Genomic DNA, 20000 nt, shown 5'->3' with positions numbered 1-20000 from the left:
GTCCCGACTAAAACAAAGAGTGTCCTAATTTGGCTTTATTTGTCTTGGAAACCTACTCAGTGATAAAAATGAAAAATGCATATCTCGCGTACAATTTGTGCAAAAAAAAAAAAAAAAAAAAAAAAAAAACGGGAAAAATGTGGCTCTGGAGACGAAAGAAAATGTAGTTTTCAATTTTTCGAGAAAAGTGCTATCTACTACTGAGAACAAGACACTTTCTAAAGGTTTGAAATATGCTCTTTATCTAGGAACACTAAATTTTGCTAGACACTTCATGAGTTTTGAAAAGTTGTACAAAATTATTAAAGTTCACCCCATTTACGATCCATTTGCTAAACGTTTGAACTAGGTTAAAGATTCCTTGTGATATTTTACTTATTGGTCTTTCTACCCACATGACAAGTTTCGTGAGGATTTTCTCACTAAGGAAGAATCCGGTGCCCTTAAGAGTCTCTCTCAAGTAAAGGAATTGATTGTTACTCGTCTAGATAAAGGTAATGGGGCAGTTTTAATTAACAAGTGTGATATGTAAATAAATTGTTAGATAATCTTCGCGATACCTCTAAATTTATTGCCTGGTGATATTTTCCATGTTATTTTGAAGTATGATGACAGAATTAATAGGTTTTTGAAAAGTAAAAAGATGCAGGAACAATTACCCAAGAAGTACTTTCCTAAATATTCTCCACTGGCTCTACACCTGGTATACTGTATGGTATACCTAAAATTCACCAACAAAGTGTTCCGTAAGGGAACATCTCTCTTTACCATCATACCACTGATCGATACAGTTATTAACTGTGTAAATAACTTATTTGATGGAGCTGAATATGGCGGAGGTTTTAACCGTGATCAGTTTAAGGAGATATTAAGGTTAGCAGTTGAAGATAAAGTGTTTATCTATCTATCTTTATACTAACGCGACTTTGATTGTACGTGGTTTAAAATACTGGACAAATATATGATTAAATATTTAATTTCAAATTGTGGGCGAGGGTAAACAATTCAAATACCGCGCCATTTCTAGGCTTGCGCCAGCGCGCGCGCGCACGCACGCACGCACACACACACACACACACACACACACACACACACACACACACACACACACACACACACACACACACACACACACACACACACGAGTATGTATGTATGTATGTACGTATGTACACTGGTATATCTCCATACCTACGTAATGTAAAAGATGAAGGGATACTAAACTAACCAAATAAATCTTGTAGTGTTGTATTGTGTAATGCACAGATAAGGGCAAGGCAAGAAACTACTTTATAAATTACGGTAAGTATCCTAATAAAGTTCATGCAGGCCCCTAAAATAGCCTAAATATGCACTATATATTCCACCATATTCGTGCCCATTTTTTTGTTTATAAATTAGGTAGTGTGAAGTTTGAAAAGTTCTGTGAAGGAATCTGGCAAAATGGACGTGTTTGTACTACTGTGGTAAAGTGGTTGTGTGGAGGAATCAACCACACACGCAGTCGCCTACAATTCACAGGCCCCTCAATTTACAAATTTTATCTTTGTGCGAATGTTAAAAGCCAAGCTTACCCACTCCAACAGTTATTTTAGGACATTTTCATAGCAAAGTACTCCTTAACAGTCATGAATAGCAAACGTCTTTGTGTTTAATAGCGGAATGAAAAGCTTGTGCATTACGACATTCAGTTTACCGAGTGCGGTGGACTGCTGCACCGCTGCGATGTGTGGTGAGGTGTCGGGGGTTGCTATTGTAAACACACAGACGCCTCGCCTGATAGGCGAATACAGTGTTGTTCACAGACGACTCCACTATTAATGATTTTTTATGTTAGTACCAAAAATTACCGTGTGTTAAAATCTGTTTAAACCAAATTTGTCAGTGTAGTACTTATCAGCAACGAAATCATTTGATAATTTATAAACATAATTGTGCTTTGGTGGCAACAGGCGGCTGATAGTGCACTGTGTGGTGATGGAGTTAAGCACCCATGCCTTGCACTGGGTAGGGTTGGACAAGATCAGCTCGAAGTTTACCAACCCTTTTGCAATTGACTGAAAAAAGTACTGTACCCAAACACCATTGCACACCATCACTGCTGTATGTATCATTGACAGACCTCATCTTGAATGGATTTTTGTCTGATGGCAGTTTTAGTTTTTCTTTTACATTCATCACATTCAGTTGCCAGATGCCAAACGAACCTCAGCTCCTAAAAAAAAATAATATCAATAATAAAAGAAGCTTTACGTATTAAGTGTACTGTATTCTAATGTTCTAGTGACAGTTTTGTTTTCTTAAGTTTGGGAACGATTTAGGGGTGTTAAGTGGGGGCTTCTGACTATAAGCAGTGTTTGGCTTTACGACAAGCATTGGGATCGTAAGTCACGTAAGTTGCGACTCGACTTATATATATATATATATATATATATATATATATATATATATATATATATATATATATATATATATAAACCAAAAGAACAACTTATTTGGAAAGTAATCGCCTAATGTTCTGTAATAATTATTGCCTTACTATCTCCTAACGATCTAATTAAACATAAGATGGAGTTTTCGGTGTGAAGATGGTAGATACAGCCTTCATTAAGAATTATTATGGTACAGTACCTGTTATCAAACCTGGCCTAAAATTACCATGTTTACATCTTCTGTGCTCAATTGTAGCAACAGCTCCACAATAAAATGTGATGCTAATCATGAAGACGTGCTATGGAAGAATGTACAGATGTTGTATTGTCCTTTTCTTTTACAGTACTGATATACTGTCGTGAGCAAAAGTTCGCCTCCAGCCCTCTACCAGAAGTGTGTTTCAAACCCCAACACACAGATGTCACTCTACGCCAGGCTGGGGAAAAGGGACAGTGGCGAGAGGGGGGAGGGGGTGGTATCGGATAGGGACGGCTCCACGTGAAAATGATAGACGGGGAAAGTATTAATAAACAGCTGACAGAGCCTTACAGACAGGCAAGGCAATATCCAGTGTTTGACGTGAGAAATATGGCTAAGACAATAATAAGCGTTAGTTATTAGGGGGGTGGAGAGAGAGAGAGAGAGAGAGAGAGAAAATGGAGAAATGAATTCCCCGAGCTAGGCAACTAAGGCCATATAGCCCCGCTGGGGTTACAGGAGGGAACTACCCCTCCCGGCAACGGTAGCCCGGGCGAGGCTCGAACTTGCGACCTCCCGATCACAAGCTCAACGCGCTACCACTGTGCTACCGCGCCCCCCAGAGAGAGAGAGAGAGAGAGAGAGGGGAGTAAATGTTAAAAGTCTGCCGACAGATGGCAGGTTAATTGCACAAGGTTACCCCCCACCCCCCCCAGTGTTCCTCTTCCAGGGCACTGGTTTGATTGTCGTAAAGATCCGAGGTTTACAGCTTCACTTACTGTCATGCCTTGGCGAATGTTCTGTCTGTCCTGATGCCATGTATAGCAACAAAACTTATTTGAAAGTTCCCAACGAAATAATGTTAATAATGACCCAACACCTCTTACACACGAGAGAACTGACTTTCAGTCATTTGTTTTTCATATAATTTCCTATTTCTCCGAAGGCTCACGCTACAATTCAAATAACTGCAACGAATGATCCTGTCTGTAAAGTTCTATGACTAAATTTTAATTAGCAGTGCACTGAAAATATGAATTCATATTTTAAAAATGACAGTTGGTTTGGCATGGTATTGATGGCTTTGTTTGTCTCTCTAATCCATAGTGGTGGGAAACACGGACAGGCTAACACAGTAGGAATACCATACAAAGTAACCTATTATGGATACAAGAATTTTTTACAAGAATACGAGTCTACCAGACTCTGTCATATTCATCTCAACTCTTGAACGAAGTCCAAAAGTCACACAACACCCTGACTTATGTATTGAATCTTTTTTTATGCAAGAAAGAAGGAACCAAAGGCCAGGAGCCTGCAAGAATGCGCCATCCAAGGAAAAACAAAAAAATAGAAAACAGAAAGCCAAATTCATGATCCATTCCTTTGAACATGCCTGGACACACTGTGTTTGAAGGACTGGATGTTATTGGCAATAGTAATACAGACAGAAGAAGACAGTTCCTGAGCTGACCTGTTGCATAAATGAAGGACTGGAAGTAACGGTTACCTCCTGCATTAGACGCGGACAGAAAAGGGATGTGAGCTTGTTGCCAGCCAGATGCTTTGTGCCAACCGCAGTGGTGGGCAGACAATTGAAGTTCCAATATAAAAGACATAAAGATGCAACAATGCGGCGAAGAGACAGAGGTTGAAGGGAGCCAGCAGGAGGAGGAGAGTAAATGAGATGAAAAGCCTTTGACTCCACCTTGCTGAGAAGAGCTGTATGTGGGGATCCTCCCCACAAATGAAAGTTGTACTCTACACAGGGGCGAATAAAACCCGTGTATAAAGTCAACAACTGTGTCGGCTTAGCACAAACAGTCTCTTGGAAGCAAATATTATAAGAGGTTGTATGATCTCTACAAAATGAATCCCGAGAGAATGAAAACCCAAGTATGTTTAAAGATGATGCAGGATTGAGTTGGATATTATTTAAAAAAAAAAAAAAAAAAAAAAAAAAAGAGGATATTCATGCGGAAGATTTTGATGGGTTGAAAGATTTAAGAACTGAGTTTTTGGTACATTAAGAACAACAAGCTTATTTTACCACAATCAGAGATACAAGCCAAGTCGGACACTAGGTGTGCCATAGCCTCATCCCTTGTCTGATGAAGTAACAGGTGAGAGAGACGCTGCAGGGAGTGAATGGAAAGATGAAGGTTGGAGTCAACAACATACTGTATGTGTGGATAGGGCTAGATGTACAGCTTTGAAGGTCACTGATGAATAAAAGGAAGAGAGTTGGTGATAGGACAGAACCCTAAGGAACACCACTGTTGATAGCTCCAGGAAAAGAACTGTGCCGTCTACAACAACAGCTATAGAACGACCAGGAAGGAAGCTAGAGATGAAGGCACAGATAAAAAGATAGAAACCGTTACGGTAGTTTGGAAATTATAGATTTATGCCAGACTCGATCGAAACATTTGAGGTGTCAAATGCAGTGGCAAAGCTTTTGCCAAAGTCCCGAAAGGAGGATGACCAGGAGTCTGAAATGTAGGTGAGAAGATCGCCAGTGGAGCGTCCCTGACGGAACCTATACTGACAATCAGAAAGAAGGTTGTGATAGGAAAGATGCTTTAAAATTGTTCTGTTAAGAATTGACTTGAAAACTTTTGAGACACAGGATGTTAAAGCAACTGGACGATAGTTAGAGGGTTGGGAATGGTCACCCGTCTTTGGAACAGGCTGAATGAGAGCAAACTTCCAGCAAGAAGGAAAGGTACAAGTTGAAAGACAAAGGCGAAAGAGTTTACCTAGGCAGGGTGTAAACACAGCAGCGCACAGTTCTTGAGAACAACAGGAGGGACCCCATCAGGCCCATATGCCTTGTTAATATTAAGGCCAGTGATGGCAGAAAATGCATCAATTGAAGAAATTTTAATGTCAGCCACGAGAAAGTCAGAGGGGGGAAGTGATGGAGGATTAGCACCGGAATCGTCTAAGTTGGAAGTGGAAGAGAAAATCTGAGCGAAGAGTTTTGCTTTACCAACAGAAGAAATAGCTATGGAGCCATCATTTGAAAGAGGGGAGGGAAGGATGATGAGGTACATTTGTTAGAATGGCTTTCGGCATGGTGCCAGAAGCAGTGGGAATAATTTGAAATGGAGAGCTCAGAGCATTTAGCACGAATGAAATTATATTTAGCAGGGCAAAGAACAGATTTAGCACGAGTCTGGGTAGAAACATAAAAGAGATGAGATTCAGGGATGGGTTGGCTCAGGTACCTTTTGCAGGCCTTCTCCATGCTGTGGTCAGCATTAGAAAAAGCGTGATGAAACCCATTTTTTTTTTTTTTTTTTGCATTAGTTATAGGATGTGAGAAAAAGTCTGCTTCCACGCCCGAGAGAATAACCTCTGTAATGCGCAAAGCACACTCAGATGGCTTTCGGCCGTGGAAACAATAATCATTCCAGGGAAAGGCAAAGAGGTACAGCCTGAGGGCCTCCCAATCAGCAGCTCCAAAGTGCCACGGCTGCTGCTTCTTGGGAGAGCTCCAGGCCTTACTGGAGCAATAGGACAGGTGATAATGTAAACTCCCTCAAACACCTACTTATCCTGAGCTTTGCATGAATATGGATGATACGTATCCTTATCATAAGCAAGGTACTGACATGTTCTAATGCCGAACTGAGCCTCACCTCAAGGTCATGCAGAATCACAATATCACGCTAAATTTAACAAAGATCCCTAACCCTTTCCAGTTCGCTTGCTGACCAGACGTATTTGTAGTACAAATCTGATTAAACTAGTAACCAAGGAGATTCATTACTACTAATGATCATAGACCCAACGAAATCACCGGAACCACAAGAAAGCATTGAGGTTGTGAGAGTCCCTCGGATCCCTCAGATGAAGCAAATCTTTATCCAACTTTATATGTTTTACATGTGAATGATAATGCATCTGGCAATTAATAGATATACAGAAAATCTTCTTAGGCACACACACACACACACACACACACACACACACACACACACACACACACACACCAGAAACTATGTGGCAGGGAGGTGAGGTTATCTGCCACAATCCCCCTAACTGGCAGCGACTGTTGCCAACACGATTCATGCTCGTCAGCAATGAAGTGCAGGTTCAGCCTTATATTTAACTAAAATACGTGGTCTTATTATCAACTGGACTTCCGTTCACTTTTGTCTCCAGTCAGTATCTCCTCCACCAGCCCTGTTCCTCACAGAACCTCAGATCTCTCCCTCTACTGGCATATTCCCATTTTGTTAGGTTACCATCTCTTCATAAACTTCCATAACAAGGGTGGCACCTGTTGTTATAACAAATCTGAATTTGCAGTTGACACTGTTTTGAACTTCAACTAATTTTGATTATTCACTGTATAAACTAAATTATCTAAATATTACCAAATATATCTGTGTAGTTAATTGTTCCCCCAACGGTTCTTCAGAACCCAGTGTATTTGACTCCATATCCACACAGTTGAATAACCTTAACCTCACCCTTGTCACTGAAATTACCGTTTTGGGTGATTTTAATATACATAATGTAGAATGGTTATTGCATTCTGCCAGGACTGACAATGCTGGTCTAGAATGTAAGCTGTTTTCAATATCGTTTAATCTCACACAATTGTTAATACAACCAACCAGAATATCTGATAATCCTGACCATAACACCCGTTTCTTGGATCTATTCCTGACAAATAATCCAGATGAATCGATAGAAGTACTGTCACCACTTGGATCATCCGACCACAATCTCATCAAAGCCTCATTAGTCAGTTCCCTCAAACTTCCCCGTTCTGAACCTGTCAGGGTGACCAGATGGCAGTTTGATAGGGCAGACTGGGATGGATTTAGAAGTTACCTTGCTGATATTTCATGGCAGTCTTTCTTCTCCAGCAACGTCAGTTCTACCTAGTCCCACATTAATGACTTAGTACAAGCAGGTATGGAATTATTCATACTTAGTTAACAGTTCACTTAAAGATCGAACTCCCCAAAATGGTTTGACAGCAACTGTGCCTGAGTAACGACCCAAAAGTCATTAGCATATAACTCCTACTTAAAATAAAAAAACATCTGAATCACTTAGTCAGTTTAAAATTGCTAGAAAGCATGCAAAAGCAGTAATAAACGTCACTAAATCAAACAGTCTTCTCAACCAAGAATCTAAAACATTAAACAGTCATAATAACAATAGAATATTCTGGTCAGCTCTGAGTTCTTTCTATAATTTCAACAAGTCGTCATCCATTCCCCCACTAAAATCTTCAGATGCTAACATTACAAATGATCCGCATGGTAAAGTAAACATCCTTGCCAAAACATTTGCCAGAAATTCTACCATAGAGGAAGTCAGCCATAACGTCCCTGTACTATAACTTGACTCTCACGAAATTTCTCCACATAAGATACAGACTAGATATATTTAATCCATCCTAGACGATTTACCAACCAACAAATCTCCAGGTCCAGATGGAATTCCTCCAATTGTTTTGAAAAAGTGTTCCACAGAACTATTCAGACTATGCATACGCTCTTTATCATTCCCTGATTCTTGGAAATAAGCCAATATCCACCCAATTCGGAAGAAAGGAAGTTCCTCTGACCCCTCTGATTATAGACCAATAGTTATCACGTCTTCTCTTGGTTGAGTAATTGCGATTGTAATTAATAAGCACATAATAGCTCTTTGAATTATAATTAGTGATAGACAGTATTGTTTTCGCCACGAAAGATGTATTATTGATAAATTATACTCAGTCTGTTGACTCACACCATCCATCAGTCAATTGACCTACATGGAGAAACTAATGCAGTAGCCCTTGATATTTCTAAAGCTTTTGACAGAATGTTGCACCGTTTCCTGATATCCAAATTCCCTTGCTATGGCCTAACGTCTTTTGTTACTCTGCTTTCCTCATATCTCAGCAACAGAAAGATTAGAATTAAAGTAAATGATATATATTCCTATTTCCACTCGATTGATGCTGGCATGCCACAAGAATCATTTCTGGCTCCAACCCTATTCCTAATTCATATTAATGATAACGTTTCCATCACCCATAATCCCATCAATTCATATGCAGATGACCCAACACTTCTTGGTTCATTAACATTTAAACACCCATTCCCAAAGTTCAGTATCTCTAACTCACAACTCAGTACAGCAGTCTGCAAAAATCAAGACTTATCTAAGGTCACCGAATGGGGACAAAGTAACACTGTCTCATTTATGGTAATAAAACCAAATATATACAATTTACTAGTAGACGGATATTGTCTGATTCCTTTATTACCCTCAATGCTACCAATATTCCCATCTCTGAAAGTATTGAAATTCTCTGTGTTTCACTTAACAATGCCCTCAGCTGGACCTCTCTTATTAGATCACTTGCTAAAACCACCTCAAAGAAATTTAGATTACTGTACAGAGTCCGAACTTCTTCACTGATGAGCAGTTAGGTATAATTTACAATTCATTAGAGCTCTCAGCTGGAGTATTGCTCACCCTTGTGGGATGGATGTGGAGAGATTGCACTAAAACAAGACAAAACTTATAACAAAGTTGTTAGAATTATTATTAACCCTAGTATTACAAATGAACTACTTCCCCTACAAGTAAGAAGGAATGTTGCCTCCCCTGCATTATTTTACAGATACTTTTATGGCAAATGCTCAGACGAAGGTGCATCCATTGTGCCACCTCTCAATGCCTTCCACCACGCTACCCGGGCATCTGGTAGCGCTCATCACTGGACTGTCACACTGCCATATTGCTGAACTTCTGCCTATTGGAATTCTTTCATTCCCCGAACTGCACCTTTTTGGAACTTGCTTTCCCAGAGGGTTTTCCCTCAAAACTTCAACCTACGGCTGTTCAAGTCCAACTGTTTTACAGTTTTTTTTTTTTTTTTTTTTTATTATGAATGGTGGACACCTGCAATCTGGGTTATGGATTATTTTTGTTATCAATTTGTTTTTTTCCTTCCTCTGATCTGTTATCTAAAAAACAAACAAACATGAATTCCACGGTTAATGATTACTGGGGCGTTCCTGTTGAATCATCGTCTACTAAAGGTGCAACTGCACTGCCTCTTGTGCTTGCAGGCAGTTGTACCAACACAAATGAGTAGGCACTGTGTCGGCTATTCCAAGAGAGGGACATTAAACAAACTGAAGTTCATAAAGCTCTACACACACAGTGTAAGAAGCCTGGCAGAAGGTTACAGACTTGATATCCTAACGACTGAATTAGAACATTAGTCAGGAAATTATTGGTCGCAGTGAGATCCACAGAAAAAAAATAATTCAGCTTCAAGACAGCAAACACCTATTCTACTACAGAGGAAGTTAACTTTTAAGAGTTATTGGTGTAGGTTTTCTAATTAACTGAAATCATGCAGAGAACATTGTTAAATTCAGCAGCGTTTCTGACAGAATAGCATCGCTTGTAATTAGGCTAAGTAAAAGATACATCCTGAGAGTATTACAAGTATATGCACTGACTTATCAAAGCTCAGATGAAGAAACAGAAATACTCTTATTCTGTGATGACAACTCCCACATTATGGAAGAGGAAAAGACAACATGTACTCTACACATGGGAGATTTCAATACAAAAGTTTGCAAATTAAGAAATGGAGAAGCATGTACCGGAAAATTCAGAGTGGGGAAATAGAATGACAGAGGTGAAATGGAAGTAATTTAAATTTTGCTGAGAAGTAGAACATGAGGATAATAAACACATTCTTTCACAAATGAAAGGGAAAAAAATGGACCTGGAGAAGTCCTAAAGGAGAAACAGAGAATGAAATTGACTTCATTATGGCAGATAAGAATTACACGATCATAAATGTCAATATAGGAAGTGGTCATAGAATGGTGGGTTGCACAGCCAGATTCAATTTCAAAAGTGAAAGACAGAAGCTGATTAAAAATCAAATTATATGCCCAATAAAAGTAAGAGAAAACAAAGCAGCCTTTCAGTTAGAAATGACAAACTGATTTCAGGCTCATGATGAGTGTGACTTTGATGAGCTGAAAAACAGACTGACAAAGGTGCTAAGAGAATCAGCAAAGGTGGTAGAGAAAGCTGATAGAACCAAAGCCAACAAGTTTTCAAAAATGGCCCTGGAACTCATGAAAAAAGAGAAGCCAAAGTAAAAACAAAGATGAAACAGAAAGAGCTGTAGTAAATAAGCTCATCAGCAAGAGACAGAGACGAAAAAAGAAGGGGAAACATGGATTAGATCTGTAATGGGGTGTAGGGGATCCTCTCTTTGTCTCAGTGGTAACGTGCGTGCGTATGCAGTGCGGGGGCCTGAGATCCAATCTCGGGCAGGACAGTGACTAATTTGTTAAGTTTCATTTCAGTTATTACATCGGTTGGCAGCGGTGTGGGATGTGAGGCGGGGCTTGGTTGGCAATCTGATGTTTGTCCTTGGTTAACTGACAGCGTCTCTGTCCTTACATCCCAGGGATGGGCTGTTCGGTGTGGTCTGCAGCCTCCCCGAGGTGGCCTCCGATGCTGTGCTACCTTGTGTGTTCGAAACTCACCAAATTAATCACCAAGAGGAGAAAAGAAGTATGTAATGGGTGTATAAAAGCCCGTGTTGCCTAGAGACAGTGCGCGGGATCCTCTCTTTGGCTCAGTGGTAAAGTGCGCGCGTATGAAGCACTGAGATCGAATCTCGGCCAGGACAGTGATTAATTTGTAAGTTTCATTTTAGTTATTACAGATCAAAGAAACCATCAAAAAAAGAAAAAGGTTTGAAATAGGTCTGAATTACGAGTAAAATGGCACCAGGAAAGCAACAAATTATATCACTGAAAGACAAAAGTGGTGAGGGGATGGTGAAGAGCGTTGAAGAATTTTACAAAGAACTGTATGCATCAAAGACAGCCGTACCAATAGCTAACTTTTCAGTTGACATAGGCTTAATACCACAGGTAACACCAAACGAAGTAAACATTTCTCTTAAAAGTATGAAAAGAGGGAAGGCTCCAGAAGATGAAATAGTAGCAGATTTACTGTCGGATGCCGAAGTATAAAACAGGCTCGCTCTCTTCTTTACTCAGTGTATACAGAAGAAGAAAATTCCCAAACCATGGTGTAATGCAACACTTATTTCGATCTTCAATAATGGCGACTCAAAAGATCTTAGCAACTATCGACCCATTAGCTTATTACCAGTTATTTACAAACTCATCAGCTAAAGTCCTTACAAACAGAATAACAACAAATTTGGAAGAAACCCAACCTTTTGAACAGGCAGGATTCCGACTCGCGTATTCAACTACTGATCATCTACACACATTGAATCAGCTAATTGAGAAAACTACAGAATATAATAAACCACTGTTCTTAGGTTTTGTTGATTACGAAAAGGTTTTTCGATTCAGTGGAGCACATAGTAATTATAAATTCATTGCAGGAACAAGGAGTAAATGAGAACATTGTCACACTGCTCGATACCATGTATAAAGAAGGAACTACTACGGTTAAATTGCACAAACATTCGGAAAAAATGTAGACTGAGAAGGGCGTGTGTCAGGGAGATACAGTTTCACCAAAACTATTTACAGCATCCCTAGAGAGTATTTTCAGAAACCTTGACTGAGAGAACAAAGGAGTGAACATTGATGGTGAAAACCTAAACCATTTAAGATTTGCAGATAACATTGTCCTAATCTCAGAAACAGCAGAGACATTGGAAGAAATGTTAAATGACCTAAATAGAGAGTTCTCAAAGTAGGACTAAAGATAAACCGGAGTAAAACTAAGATAATGTTTAATCCAAATACACCAAATCTATAGAATAAATGAAGAAATTCATGAAGAAGTCGCGGAGTACAAATACTTGGGGCAAATACTAATACTAACGATATCCATGATAGTGAAACAATATGGCGCATTACAGCTGGATGGAAAGCTTTCGGTAAACATAGACACCATAAAAAGTAGTTTGCCAGTATGTATGAAACGGGAACTATATAATGAATATATAGTCTCGGTTATGTCATAAAGTTGTGAGACCTGGAAAATGAAAAAAACAAATCAATGGAAAATCAAATACTCCGTTCTCAAAGAGCAATGGAAAGGTCAGTGTTGTCAATATCCTTAAGAGACAGGAAGAGATCAACTTGGATGAGAGAGCAGACTAAAGTCAATGATATGATAAAATTACAAAAGAGTAAAAATGGAGGTGGATGGTCTTTTAGCAAGAAGAAAGGATAACCGATTGAGCAAGAGGTTGACTGACTGGACTCCAAGTAACTGCAAGTGTAGCTGGAAAAGGCCAGGCAGCAGGTGGACAGATGATATAGAGAAGTTTGCAACCAAACCTGGCAGTGACTGACTCAGTATATATATATATATATATATATATATATATGATTGACAAATTGTTTAAATATAAACTACATGTAGAATAACATCGTGCTGTAAGACACTCTCATCAGTGTGGGGCTCGAACCCACTTCGCCACCGCAGGTGTAATAAAAAGTGTGACCGTCATATACCGGTAACGTTTTTGTTTTTAGATCCACACCTATTTGCTAAATGACATCGTCTAAGGTAGCCAGGTTGAAATAAATGTTATAGGGGTAATATGTTAGACGCCTTCGGCCAGAGAAAATGTTATATATATATATATATATATATATATATATATATATATATATATATATATATATATATATATATATATATATATGTATATATATATATATATATATATATATATATATATATATATATATATATATATATATATATATATATATATATATATCGTTATTTGCATATACCTTCTATACTTTATCCTTGTTATCTCAAGATGTCTTCGGTCTGTTTGGGATAAACTTCTCGACCTGAAGAGACTACAAGAATTTTCCTCAATGCAAAAGATGCCTTCTAAGAGTAATAAAGCTTTCTGTTTTGTAGTATTATAACATTCAGAAAGGAATTAAAGAGCAAGTGATCGTCGAAGTGAGGATTTCTTTATAAAGATAAAATCATCTGTCTGGCTCAGCAACGCAGATGAAAATACTATATTATGATGAGGGGATTAAAAAGTCTCCACTAAAATCTCTTACTTGTAGATGGAGGTGAGATGAGCAGAGAGGCAACTGTGTGAGTGCTGAAGGGATGGTTGTATTTTCGCTCTTCACTTCCCGCTGCTTCTGTACCTGGTGAGGAGTGGAACACAAATGTGCTCTTACCAGGTGGGGTAGGCAGGTATACGGTAATGAGTTGCAAGGGTAGGGGCGGTGCTGGACCTCCCCCTCCCTCCGCTCCCCCCTTCTCTCTCTCTCTCTCTCTCTCTCTCTCTCGCCGGGATGCTTTTCCACACTAACACTGCCACCGTTAATTTGATGAAGCGTTTGATATTTATTAGTATTTTGAGAAAACAAATATTCACCATTATCATCATCATCATTATCATCACCATCATCATCATCATCATTATCATCGTCATCATCAATATACGAACTTGATTTCTGACCTCATACGTCTCTCACATTGACGGTGTTGGTGAAGGCGTTGTCTACTACATTTTGAAAATCCTATCCTAAACCAAATAAAAACATGTAACGTTAAATATGAATAAATAAGAATGACGACGTCGTTGATTATTCTCCTCGGTTATAGAAGGTCCCTAACACCTATTCCTTATCGATATAATTATGGCTACTGTTGGCTAATCTCTTTTTATACATTGTTTATGCAAAGTATGGTGATATTAGAATGATTATAGTAACATGGAAGAGGACGGCAATATGTAATAAACGAAATAAATTGCTTAGGAAGAGGTCTTAGGGAGTTTCCTTAAGAGACGAGAATACTGTCCAAGGTATAATATGATAAAGTTGATCATTCTAAAGTGCTGCGCAGTGTCCGATACCAGCGAGAAAACGACTGATCTTATAGGCTCGTCGGATAGGATTTAACCGCTTCATCATAACGTACTCTCTGCTTTATTATTGCTATCGACACGCGATTTTATGCAGGCTACGAAACACTTCCTGAATGGTATTTGTTATCTGTCTTCCTCTGTATTTCCTACTGCCTACGACCTGCAGTCTTTTAAACGCAGTGTCCCCGCTGAGGGGGGTCACCTTGACGTGGTGGCGGGGCTTGAAGCGTGGCTGGCACTGCCACCTACTTTGGAGGCATGCCTACCTTTGTAGGGTTCGGCATTTGTCAGTGTCGTGGACCAAGCACCCCCTACATCACTGGTAGAGGAGGCCTACTGGTGCTGTCAGTCCCTGCCCATTTGCCATCTAGGGCGGGTCTGTTGTCTCCCCACGTGTTTGCCGTGCGTGGCGTCCAGTAATGCTGGGAGACGGGAGTCCTGGAGGTTGAGTGATGCTGCATGGTGCTCCCTGCAGCTAGCAATACACCTCTTTGGTCCCTTATTCTGGCTAGACGGGTGGCCTGGTTGGGCCCGACCAGGTCAATCGGCTGGTCACTGGCTAGCCATCCAGGCTAGTCACCTAGTGGCTTTAGGGTCAAGCGGGCACCGGGGGACCTGGTGGCTCCTATCGTCCTGGAGTCACCCTTGTCAGGGTCCCTTGGTGGTTACCTGCGTATACTTTCCCACTACCTCTGGGGTCGCCAGTGGTGCTTTCCCTGGCATATGGCCTCCCCTTGTTGGGCTCCATGGTGGGTGGAGGGGTGGGGGAATGAAGGTAGTTTTTTTCTAATATGGCCACGAATAAAATTTCATCTGCTGACGACCCTGGTTCTGTCCCTGACCACCCTTTACAATCTCTCTCCTGTGCGCCTCTTGTGCCTCTGTCTGGTGAGGCCCATATTGCCACCCTGGATCCATACCTACCTGGTTCCAGTGGTTTACGGTCAGTGGCCACTACAAAGAAGAGCCGGACACAGACAACAACATATAGTGGACATGCCCGTGAGGTCCTGCCGGGTGTCTTTGAGAGGGTTGATTTTACAAGGTACTACACCATTCGTACTTTGGATGGTCAACCTATTGGGAATTTGGATATTTTTACTGTTCATCGGCGAATTATGTCAATCTGTGGGAGGGAGCCGAAGATTTCACCTCAGGGGGATGGTAGCCTACTAGTGGAGGTTACATCCCCTGAAGAGGGTTCCCGGCTGGCTGCCCAGTGTAAGGGCCCGGATGCGCTGTTTTCTTGTGTCCCTCATGCTTTTTTCAATCAGTGTCGAGGTGTTGTTTTCTCCAAAGACTTACTTCGCTACAGTGAAGAGAAGCTACTTGAAGAACTCCAGGTCCACAGGGTTGTCAAAGTGGAGAGGTTTCGGAAGAAGGTTGATGGTGTACTTACCCCAACTCCATCCTTGTTGCTGACGTTCGACTGTACTGTTCTGCCTTCATCCATCAAGGTGGCTTGGTTGTCCCTTAGGGTTAAACCCTTTGTTCCAAACCCACGACGCTGCTACCACTGTCAGATGTACGGGCATGTTGGGCGAGTCTGTCGTCGTTTGCAACAGGGCCTCCCAGTGGTGTGTGTCAGTTGTGGAGAATCCACTCATGCAGGACAGGACTGTCCCGGACCTGTTTGTTGTTTGCACTGTGGCGAGGCACATCCTGCTTCATCTAAAGACTGTGCTCGGTTTTGCTTGGAGAAGGAGATCCTCCTCATCCGTAATCGTGACAAAATAAGCTTTTCTGAGGCCAGGAGTAGAGCCATGTCATCTGTTTTCCGTAACGGAGTGTCTTATGCGTCAGTTTTGTCCGGTCATAGCCGTCCTCATCGACCTGTCCAGCAGCAGACTCGAGTTCCTCCTGTTGTGTCAGCTCCTATGCCTTCATCTGTTGATCCCATGCCAGTGCAACAATCTCCCGCACTTGAGACGGTTGCCGCTACAGTTCAAGACTCGACCTCTACATCTATGGTATCCCCTGTTAGTCATGGTGCACATTCTTCATTCGCTAAACGTCATCGTGGTTCCTCAGAGTCTTTGAGTCTTGAAGATCCTCCAAGCAAGGTGTCGGTCGTGGAGTCCACACCCTCTGTAGTCACTCCATCTGTGCAACAGCCCTCAGACCCTGCTTCTGGGTCTTCGAGGGCTTCTGGGGTGTCAGGTCAATCTGGCACCTCTTCCTCCGGGGTATCGGATGTTCCTCCTCTGGTTACCTCTGAGGATCCTGTCCTGCCCCCTCCACGTTTGGAGGCCAGGACCCCAATCCCTCCTGCTTGACCTCTTGGTTCACTGGGGGCCCTGGGCAGGGTTCGGAGTAGCTCTTCCTCTCCTGCTGGGCAGTGACGGGTGTCTGTGAAGTCTCCCAACACTTCGCAGACCCCAGGCCCTCGTTCTAGCCATGCTGCTGCCCGTGACAAGGCCCTTCGTGGGCGTATCCGCATTCCCAAGAAGATTGTCTCCCAGGGTCGCTCAGTGGTTTCCACTAAGTGACCCTTTCTTTTGGGTATATAGTTCCTCCATTTTAATATTTTTAGTATTTTTTTTTTTTATGGTTTTCTGTTTGTCCCTCTCCCCTGCCCCTTTTTATTTCAATAGTTTTAATGGCTAATATTATTCAATGGAACTGCCGTGGTTTACGAGCCAACTGGGAGGAACTCCTTTGGCTTCTGGCTGAGTATTCACCTGTGTGTGTTTGCCTACAAGAGACAATGGTTGGTGATGCTGCACCTCCCAGTCCACCTGGTTACCAGGTTTTTTATTCAGATCCTCTTCCTGGACAGGGTCATGGTGGGGGTGTGGCTATTCTAGTACGCAGTGACATACCTTTCACTGCTGTGAGTCTTAACACTCCACTGCAGGCTGTTGCTCTCCAGATTTTCCTTCCCCGTCATTATACTGTGTGCTCTTTGTACCTCCCTCCTAGTGCCACTATTCAGAGGGTTGATCTTGAAAATCTTATTCATGCACTTCCCTCACCCTATTTCTTGCTGGCTGACATGAACAGTCATCATCCCTTGTGGGGTGGCTCCACAGCTGACTCTAGAGGTACTATGTTAGCCTCCATTGTGGAGGATGTGGATCTGTACATTTTAAATTCTGGTGAAGTTACTTACTTCCATAGTCAAACGGGTATTTTTACTGCTATTGATTTGTCTCTGTGCTCTGCAGGGGTAGCCCTGAATTTTTCGTGGGCTGTATTACCGGACTTACATGGCAGTGACCACTTCCCTATTTTATTAAGATCGACACAGAGCGAGCCTCGGTGTCGTCTTCCCCGCTGGCGCTTGGATAGGGCAGTCTGGCCGGTTTTTGAGGAGCTGTGTTCCCCGAGCCGATGTGTGGAGGATTTTGTCAGCACTGATGCTGCTGTTGATTATTTCACAGACTTACTTCACTCGGCGGCACTGCAGAGTATTCCGAGAACAGCTGGTCACTTTCCTCGCCGTCCAGTTCCCTGGTGGACCGATGAGTGTGCTTCTGCTGTTCGGGCTAAACGTGCTGCTTTCTCCCGACTTCGTCGTCACTGAGGTGACCCTCGTTACTTAGTGGCATATAGGAGGGCCCGAGCTCATGCCCGGCGGGTTATGAAGGAGGCTAGGAGGAAGTCTTGGGCATCATTTGTTTCTTCAATATCTTCACAGACTCCTCTCACGAAAGTGTGGAAACGGGTGAGGAAGATTTCAGGGAAATTTCCCGTTCCCTCTCCTCCTGTTTTATCTCGTGCAGGTGTGGTGGTGGCTCATTCTTCGTCTGTTGCCGAGATATTTGCAGCTCATTTTGCTAATGTCTCTAGGAAGGACACCTCATCCCCGTCGGCACGCCGCCGACGGCACCTGGAATCTTTGGGCATTAGTTTTCCATCTACTGCAGAGGAGTCGTATAATGTTGCTTTTTCTGCTTCTGAACTTCAGATGGCATTGTCGCAGTGTCGCGACTCTTCTCCAGGCTTGGATGATGTCCCATATGCCTTCTTACACCACTTGCCTGATGCAGCCCTTCATTTTCTGTTGTCACTGTATAACAGAATTTGGTGCACTGGTGGGTTTCCAGCCTCATGGGGTGTTGCTGTGGTTCTCCCCATCCCTAAGCCGGGTAAGGATCACTTGCAGGCCACTAATTATCGCCCTATCTCGCTGACATCTTGCCTTTGTAAGGTCCTTGAAAAAATGATGAATAGTCGGCTCATGTGGTACTTAGAGAAGGGTGGTTACTTGTCTCCTGTCCAGTGTGGGTTTCGGAAGATGCGGTCGACCACAGATGCTCTCCTTTCTTTAGAATCTTCCATCTGCCAGGCTTTTGCAACTAACCAGCATCATATCACAGTGTTCTTTGATTTGGAGAAGGCGTACGACACTTCCTGGCGTCATGGTATATTACAATCACTTTATGAGTTTGGTCTCCGTGGGCGACTCCCCTCTTTTATCCGGGAGTTTTTATCTAATCGTATTATTCGGGTCCGAGTTGGGAGTGAGCTGTCTACTGCACATCCCCTTGAGGATGGTGTGCCACAAGGGAGCATACTAAGTGTTACCCTTTTCGCAGTGGCAATTAACAGCGTTATTTCTGTGCTCCCTGATGGTGTTCGTGGCTCTCTCTATGTTGACGATTTATCAATCTCTGTCACTGCCTCACGGATGTCAATGGCAGAAAGGAGGATGCAGATGGCTCTCAACCGTGTCTCTAGATGGGCTGATGACCGAGGTTTTCGATTTTCCTTCAGGAAGACCGTTGCCATGCATTTTTGCCGCATTCGTGGAGTCCACCCTGACCCAAACCTTTTTTTAGACGGGCGTCGTATTTCGTGTTTAAAGGAAACCCGGTTTTTAGGGCTGATTTTTGACAGCCGGTTGACTTGGGTCCCTCACCTGAGGTACGTAAAAGCTGAGTGTCTCAGAGCATTGGGTCTCTTGAAAGTTTTAGCGCACACATACTGGGGAGCTGATCGCAAGACCCTCCTCCTCTTGCATCAGTATCTGATTTTATCCAAACTTCATTATGGATGTGAAGTTTATTCTTCTGCCTCAGAAGCCCGGCTTCGTAGTTTAGATTCCATACATCATGCTGGTGTTCGTCTCGCCACTGGGGCATTCCGATCTTCCCCGATTTCGAGTTTGTTGGCTGATGCTGGTGTCCTTCCTCTAGACTTGCTCCGCTCTTCCCTTTTGATGCGATGTTGGTATCGCTTATCTCGTCTCCCAGACTCTGTGTCCTTTGTCAAGGTCTCTCAAGATTCTCGGTCACCTATTTTTGCCACTCGGCCATCCTTTCCAAAGCCCTTTGGTTTCAGGGTGCAGTCAGTTATGTCTAGCTTCTCTGTTCCTTCTCTGCCGATCACTCCCCACCGTGTCCCGAGGGTGGGCTACTGGCTTCTCCCCAGGATGACATTTTGTCGTTTCTTCTCATCCAGTAAGGCCTCCCTTCCTTCTCAGGTTTTATTTTCTCTGTTTTTAGAGCATGCCTCTTCT

The 20000-nt window shown here is 42.2% G+C and overlaps 1 protein-coding gene across 1 annotated transcript in view; it reads left to right on the top strand.

Annotated features, from left to right (window-relative positions):
- The window catches only part of LOC145395472 (uncharacterized), a 16285-nt gene extending 5504 nt beyond the window's left edge, over positions 1-10781 (top strand). Inside the window, exon 2 of the mRNA XM_080269073.1 lies at positions 10629-10781. Within this exon, the coding sequence (XP_080125199.1) occupies positions 10629-10781 (153 nt within the window). The remainder of the gene's footprint in view (positions 1-10628) is intronic.
- The last annotated feature ends 9219 nt before the right edge of the window (positions 10782-20000 follow it).

This window comes from Coenobita brevimanus, chromosome 31 (assembly GCF_032717465.1).
Source record: "Coenobita brevimanus isolate Jiangsu-jjx chromosome 31, ASM3271746v2, whole genome shotgun sequence".
Classification (NCBI taxonomy): domain Eukaryota; kingdom Metazoa; phylum Arthropoda; class Malacostraca; order Decapoda; family Coenobitidae; genus Coenobita; species Coenobita brevimanus.
This window is presented reverse-complemented; position numbering and strand designations above follow the sequence as displayed.